At 34.7% G+C, this 8,203-nt stretch overlaps 1 protein-coding gene across 1 annotated transcript in view; it reads left to right on the top strand.

Annotated features, from left to right (window-relative positions):
• Positions 1-4,668: 4,668 nt before the first annotated feature.
• Positions 4,669-8,203, top strand: part of LOC129744029 (NADP-dependent malic enzyme-like) — a 24,321-nt gene continuing 20,786 nt past the window's right edge. Inside the window, exons 1-2 of the mRNA XM_055736348.1 lie at positions 4,669-4,890; positions 4,949-5,059. Coding sequence (XP_055592323.1) covers positions 5,040-5,059 — 20 coding nt within the window. The 5' untranslated portion in view covers positions 4,669-4,890; positions 4,949-5,039. The remainder of the gene's footprint in view (positions 4,891-4,948; positions 5,060-8,203) is intronic.

The raw sequence follows: 8,203 nt of genomic DNA, 5'->3' as shown, positions 1-8,203 counted from the left end.
CAAAATGACCAAAATGACCAAAATGACCAAAATGACCAAAATGACCAAAATGACCAAAATGACCAAAATGACCAAAATGACCAAAATGACCAAAGTGACCAGAATGACCAAAATGACCAAAATGACAAAAATGACAAAAATGACCAAAATGACAAAAAAGCGACAAAAATGACATGACAATTGACATTTTGGTCATATTGATCATATTGATCATTTTGTTCATTTTGGTCATTTTGGTCATTTTGGTCATTTTGGTCATTTTGGTCATTTTGGTCATTTTGGTCATTTTGGTCATTTTGGTCATTTTGGTCATTTTGGTCATTTTGGTCATTTTGGTCATTTTGGTCATTTTGGTCATTTTGGTCATTTTAGTCATTTTGGTCATTTTTGTCATTATGGTCATTTTGGTCAATTTCGTTATTTTAATCATTTCAGTAATTTTGATCATTTTTGTCATTTTGGTCATTTTAGTCATTTTAGTCATTTTGGTCATTTTGGTCATTTTGGTAATTTTGGTCATTTTGGTCATTTTGGTCATTTTGGTCATTTTGGTCATTTTGGTCATTTTGGTCATTTTTGTCATTTTTGTAAATTTTGTCATTTTTGTCATTTTTGTCATTTTTGTCATTTTTGTCATTTTTTGTCATTTTTGTCATTTTTGTCATTTTTGTCATTTTTGTCATTTTTGTCATTTTTGTCATTTTTGTCATTTTTGTCATTTTTGTCATTTTTGTCATTTTTGTTATTTTTGTTATTTTTGTCATTTTTGTCATTTTTTCCATTTTTGTCATTTTTGTCATTTTTGTCATTTTTGTCATTTTTGTCATTTTTGTCATTTTTGTCATTTTTGTCATTTTTGTCATTTTTGTCATTTTTGTCATTTTTGTCATTTTTGTCATTTTTGTCATTTTTGTCATTTTTGTCATTTTTGTCATTTTTGTCATTTTTGTAATTTTTGTCATTTTTGTCATTTTTGTCATTTTTGTCATTTTTGTCATTTATGTCATTTTTGTCATTTTTGTCATTTTTGTCATTTTTGTCATTTTTGTCATTTTTGTCATTTTTGTCATTTTTGTCATTTTTGTCATTTTTGTCATTTTTGTCATTTTTGTCATTTTTGTCATATTTGTCATTTTTGTCATATTTGTCATTTTGATAATTTTGGTCTTTCTGTCATTTTTGTCATTTTGGTCATTTTTGTCATTTTGGTCATTTTGGTCATTTTGGTCATTTTGGTCATTTTGGTCATTTTGGTCATTTTGGTCATTTTGGTCATTTTGGTCATTTTCGTCATTCTGGTCATTTTGGTCATTTTGATCATTTTCGTCATTTTGGTCATTTTGGTCATTTTGGTCATTTTGGTCATTTTGGTCATTTTGGTCATTTTGGTCATTTTGGTCATTTTGGTCCTTTTGGTCATTTTGGTCATTTTGGTCATTTTGGTCATTTTGGTCATTTTGGTCATTTTGGTCATTTTGGTCATTTTGGTCATTTTGGTCATTTTGGTCATTTTGGTCATTTTGGTCATTTTGGTCATTTTGGTCATTTTGGTCATTTTGGTCATTTTGGTCATTTTGGTCATTTTGGTCATTTTGGTCATTTTGGTCATTTTGGTCATTTTGGTCATTTTGGTCATTTTGGTCATTTTGGTCATTTTCGTCATTCTGGTCATTTTGGTCATTTTGATCATTTTCGTCATTTTCGTCATTTTGGTCATTTTGGTCATTTTGGTCATTTTGGTCATTTTGGTCATTTTGGTCATTTTGGTCATTTTGGTCATTTTGGTCATTTTTGTCATTTTGGTCATTTTGGTCATTTTGGTCATTTTCGTCATTTTGGTCATTTTGGTCATTTTGGTCATTTTGGTCATTTTGGTCATTTTGGTCATTTTGGTCATTTTGGTCAGTTTGGTCATTTTGGTCATTTTGGTCATTTTGGTCATTTTGGTCATTTTGGTCATTTTGGTCATTTTGGTCATTTTGGTCATTTTGGTCATTTTGGTCATTTTGGTCATTTTGGTCATTTTGGTCATTTTGGTCATTTTGATCATTTTGGTCATTTTGGTCATTTTGGTCATTTTGGTCATTTTTATCATTTTTGTAAATTTTGTCATTTTTGTCATTTTTGTCATTTTTGTCATTTTTGTCATTTTTGTCATTTTTGTCATTTTTGTCATTTTTGTCATTTTTGTCATTTTTGTCATTTTTGTCATTTTTGTAATTTTTGTAATTTTTGTCATTTTTGTCATTTTTGTCATTTTTGACATTTTTGTCATTTTTATCATTTTGGTCATTTTTGTTAATTTTGTTAATTTTTTCATTTTTGTCATTTTTGTCAATTTTGTCATTTTTGTCATTTTTGTCATATTTGTTTGCCTTCACGGGTTTTAATTGCTTTTACTAACTTCAGCATTCCAGTGTGGATATCGTGTTGTGTTTTGGATACATTTTGTGTTTTTATGCTTTGCTGAGAGAAATTTGGCGAATAGCAACCGTCGCTCTTTCTCTCTCGCAAAAAAAAACCGCGAGAAAACCCGTTAACTATGGCGGTTGATTGTAAACAAACTATCGTAACGGTTTCGGTTTCATCGGTTTTATCGCCAAGTATCTGTAGGTGTCCAGTGTTGACGTTGTATTTTTTTTAATTCCAGAGTCAATAACGATTCTGTAGGTAATGTAACAACTAAATGGCAAATCGGATGCCCGGAAGCGCTAATCGGAAGTTAGTCCACGTGGACAAGTCGAACAGCTGACAACCACCAGCCACGCGAGAGAGCCAACCCCATCGCATCATCACGAGTAGTTGAGTTGGTGTGGCGCGGCAGGAAGAAAATGTTTTCCCCCCGGGAGAGTACAGTAATACCTCGATATAAAACAACCTCTTTTTTAAGCAACCTCGATATAACGTTACCCAATATAAAGCAACTTTTGCCTCTATATTACGTAACTTTTAAAAATGTTTCTAATTTGAATGAATATGTTTAATTTCAATACTTTTTTGTCATAAAAAATATAATAATGTTGTTTATGAGCCATGCGGTAAATTCTCAGAGGCATAAAGAGCGAATGAGCGCAAGCGTTAAAAATGTAACTCCAGTACTTTCAATATTGTGATAGTCGCTTTGTGCTTTTGAAAATCCAGCCTCTAGAGCATGTATCTCCATTTCAAAACTTAATAACTATATTTGCACCTACAGATAAGTTGCTTAAGCTGAAGTGAGGTTAGGGCATGTAGTCTTTTATTCAAATAAGTTTTTATGATTGCTGACAGTTGATCAATCACTGTACAATAGACCGCTGCAAGCTTTGTATGGAAATTTCAAATTCTCAAATTTTTACATCTCCCATGACTTTTTTTGATTGTTTTTGCTGCCAGAAATAGCAATAAAAATTCTGGAAGCGATCCATCCAGTCCTGAATTAGCACAACGAGTTTTTAGTTTGTATGGAAATTTGTATGGGAAAACAAAATTTTTCATTCAAAAATAGCCAGAGATGTTCTGAAAGTTCCAAAAAAATATAACTTTGGATGAAAATGTTCCTTGATTCTTGCAGTACATTTCATGTGAACAAAGCACAAACCTATCTTGTTCCCCAGAAAAGTTATTCAATGTTTTATAAATTTTTAATTTTCAAAATCCATTTTTTTTTTAATTATATCATTTTTGACTGCTTGTTTGAAAGCTGTGTAACAGTAGGATGGAAATAAAAAATCTCAAAAAACTGCTTTGCATTGCGACATAATTTATTGACTAGTAAAGCCTTTGCAAAACAATTCATGAAATTATTTCCAGCTCTAGCAAGCAAAGTCTGCCATTTTTGAATACTTTTCAATGGATTCAGATTTTTTATTTTGAAATGGTTATAACTTTTTTCATGAAATTCTTAGCTGCTTGTCATGTAAGCAAAAAATGAAGCTTAAGAATAGTCAAAACTAAAAATTAAAGACCCACTTCATTTTAAGCTTATTTGAATTTTCTGGATGATTTAATGTGCAAAAATGTCTTCTTACATACAAAATTGAAACGCGTTGCGCTAACTCAGGTATCAACCAAATCATCTCAAATTTTACACTGATGCTTTGTGACCCTTTGGCATCGAAAAAACATATGGGAGCAAAAAGTAATTTTTTGCAGCAGTCTACTGTACAGATTTCTGTACCATCGCGAATGCACGGATTTTATCATTTGCTATGAAAATAACAAAGAAACATTCTGATGTTTCTGAGCCGTTTTGAAAATATGTACACCCTCTTTGGGATTTTTGTTTGGTTTTAATCGCATATCATATCAGAATGTCATTATTTGGTGACATTTATCACAATTACTAAACGTCAAGGAATGCATTGAATTAATAGATAAAAAAACAAAACTGTCTGCAGATGGCGCTTTTGGGCATAGCACGAGCGATTAGAGCATTGAAGCCAAGATTTTTAATGGTAAAAAGTATTAAAACCGTACAAACAGAATTTAGAATCAACTTTTTCACATTTACGATCACTATCGATGCTCCAAAGTACCATTTTAAGTAGTGTTTCGATATAACGTAACTTCGATATAAAGCAACGAAAAAAAAAATTTCGTTGCTTTATATCGAGGTATTACTGTATTTCGCTCGCGTTCTATCTTTCTGCTTCCCATTTGGTGGTATCCACATCATCCACACAGAATCGCAGGCAATTTGTCAGACAGAAAGTAGAACGGCACGGATCGGCTCGGTTTGGTTGGTCGTCCTAAAGCTGCTTTTGGTGTTGTGCTGTGCTGGTGCTGGTGCTGCTGCTGGGTGCTAGGGAGCGACATCTCTAGCTGGGAGTAGCATAAGTGGGTGATTTCGGGACACCTCGTAGTGTCGAGATCGTGGATTTTCCGTGAACGCCCCCAATCATCACATCGGTTAGTGACCTTTGTTTCTGGATAAGTTTGAAGGTGGTGTAACGAGTGGATTTTTCAGGTTGAATCTTTTTTGGTGTTGGTTTTGGTGAAGAACTTTTCTGCTTCAAGGACTACGACGACGACGAGCGAAAAATCCGTAGCGTAGCAAAATGCTAGCCAGACAAGTTATGTAAGTACCATTAGCTTAATTAGTTTGAATTATTTGTTATTTACGATAAGGAGGGAGGGTGCTTAATAAGCTACAATGTAAGTATCGATTATCTTGCCAAAATTCGATCTAATTTTGGAGTACAGGATTTTTTTCGATGATTTGATGACAGTATGTGTGTTAGCGAAAAAATACTGGAACGATGACTCCAAAGCAAAAAAATGGAGAAAAATATGGTTTTCTTTTTGTCCAAAATATCATTGGGTGAGAGCATAAGTAACAGGAACGGTAATCGTAAAATTTAATACCCTTGCCTATGGCTGATTGAAGATGACGTAATAGCTAAAAAGTGATCCACAGTAAAGTTTTCCTCGAATGCCGTTTTTTTGTTGCTAATTTTCTTTATTTTCGCACAATTCCCATCTGTTGACATCCAATCTGACATAACGGGAGCGAATTTTCCACGACGAAGAACGAGAACAAGCAAGAGAATGCAAGAGCGAGAAAATCCCAGGAAAAATCATGCCGCGCATGCCCTCCCTAATGCGCCCACAAACAAAATCCCCCTTGAACTTGATAAATGGTTCTCGAAAAAAAAACGATTCGTTGTTTGCAAACAGAACACGCGCCTCAGCTGGCCCCAGCTAAGCGAAGTTGAGTCAACAACTTATAAACCAGAGTGTGTCATGTGAACTGACGAAAGAATCATTCCAATCAAGACTAAACTGGAATTGTTGTTACTTATGTTTGCAAAACGGCTGTGCCGCAATAGTGGAGAAAGTACTGTATCGAATGACAACGTACCTACTGTGTGGGTGCTGAGTGCCGGCATATCGCTGACCTCGTTGAAATTTCAACTGAACAGTACCAGCCCAGCCAACTGTGATAGTATTTGACAGACTGGCCTTGACGCTTGCTCGGCTCAACTCAGCAGAGCTCACGGACGGCTCATCACAATACGTTTGTGTACCGCAATCTAGTTCGAACCGAGACGTGCCAGCCTCCCACCGGTGTGTTCCTTCCGCTGGCCATGGCCACACATGGGTGACATTCTCATACAAGTTTCAGAAATGACATGATAACGATAATAAACGGCCCTTCATTAGCTGATATGATGAATATGATACCGAACCACAGTGGGATAATGACATGTTTTTTTTCTGAAGTACGTACAGATGTTTAATTTATGTCCTGCCGAAAATGTACTAAGAAAGTAGAAAAGTTGTAACCGACAGGCTGCGATAAAGTTAATAAATTACAAATTACAAAAAGTTAAATGATATAGAAATTTTAGAAATTGCTTCTGCTGCCGTTCTGCCGTTTCAAATTAGTTCCTATATTGCGGCCCTTTTCAACAACTACTCAACTGTTCCTGTAAACAAACCTTCAACAATAGCAAAAACAGGAAACCTTGGCAAACATGAGGCACCCATAGACCTAGAAAGGCGGTAAAAACACAAATATTTTGCTACCAACAAACCACTGACACGATGGGCAGAAGTTCAAATACCGCGATATCTACCAGTGAAGCTTGAAGTGGATTTGTTATCGCTAAATAGGAAAATGTGGCCCTGTTCTGTCTCTTTCCCAAGTAGATACTCACCAAGATATAGATGTACATATGTAGATTGTAGGTGTATCTATCTATTGATGTGTGATCATAGGGAAGCATGTCTGGCGGAAGGTCCCCCTAGCCGCAGCAAGAGATGTTCGGGGTAATGGGGGATTAATTTAAGCATTGGTGTTAAGTGTGGTACATTTGGTATCGTTTGAATTTAGCGGGGTTTTGATGAGTTGTTTGGTCGCCACGTTCAATTGTGCGATTTTTTTATCAATGAAGTGTAAATAATCGTATTCGACTGATCAAGTTTACCAATTTAAATTCTTATGCTTTTATACTTTTTCGGATAGTTTTCTGTGCTTTTGAATAGCACAAATACTAAATTTGGATTATTGAAAGTCTAATTTTTTATCGTATAATAAGAAATCAATAAAGTCCATTCGTCGAAAAACAAGTACATTCTTGTTTTTAAGAATAACTCAAACCTAATTTAAGCCTCTCGATCAACAATACTTAGCCATCCAGTTCATTAAGAAATAGATATATGTACCCGAGCAGAAGAAGAGTAGGCGTGTGCTGAAGCGTCAACACGCGTTTTTTTCGAGCTGCGGAAAATTTTCTCAAATAGAAATGAATTGATTTGATTGTTCAAATATTGAAAGCTCAAAAAAGGAAAATTGTTGTGGAAATTGTTTTGATCGTTTATTGCAATAAACCGAACCAAATGTAGTGAAAATATTTTGTCTTACAAGGACCGGTGTCAATTTTATGTCTGAACGAGACTTCGATTGTCAAAGTGATTAACAGTGTCGAGAAACCAATTCCACCGTTAAACAATATTTTTGAAGAGGCGTTCCTGTAGAAACGAAGAAAAAACCAACCTCATACAATTCCTTTCTAAACGAATACCATTTCTCGCATTTGCTGAGCTGCAATGGGAAATTTGTCAGAAATTATTTTCGTATACTAAGCATAAGCAAATATTCAAATATGTACCCGAGCCGATTTTTATGGCAAAATTATACTATATTTTGCTATCATACCATGAATGTAGAATTTAGTTTGTATAATTTTGCCCGAATAAAGCTGGTACAATGCCAAAATTTGGGTCTCAATTCACTAAAACCTTATATTTAGATACCTGTACCATTATTTAAACATTCATTTCGAAAGCATAGCGATGCCATTTTTTGGTGTCGACATTCGACATCGTTGTGCTTTCAGAATTCTTTAAAAAAGGCTGTCCAAACGAGGCATCGAAATATTTTTTATGAAACCAAAATAAGTTTAATTGCAAACTCTTTTCTATGCAATTTTTTTTATTTATTTATTTATTTGGAAACTTAAAAATTAACTTAAGTAACATTATTTTTATTTACGTAGTATTCCGTCTCACGACATAACTTGACGAACATAATTCCTAAAATTCACTCGGTCCATGGCAACCGTTCTCCAATTTCTCGGGCATCCCACGTTCGCCAGATCACGCTCCACTTGGTCTAACCATTTCGCTCGTTGCGCCCCCGCTCGTCTTATTCCTACCGGATTCGTAGCGAACACCTGTTTTGCAGGACAGTCGTCCGGCATTCTCACCACCTTCTGGA

The sequence above is a fragment of the Uranotaenia lowii genome, chromosome 1 (genome assembly GCF_029784155.1).
Source record: "Uranotaenia lowii strain MFRU-FL chromosome 1, ASM2978415v1, whole genome shotgun sequence".
NCBI classification, from domain to species: Eukaryota; Metazoa; Arthropoda; class Insecta; order Diptera; family Culicidae; genus Uranotaenia; species Uranotaenia lowii.
The sequence above is the reverse complement of the archived record's forward strand: the minus strand, read 5'-3'. Positions and strand labels throughout refer to the sequence as shown.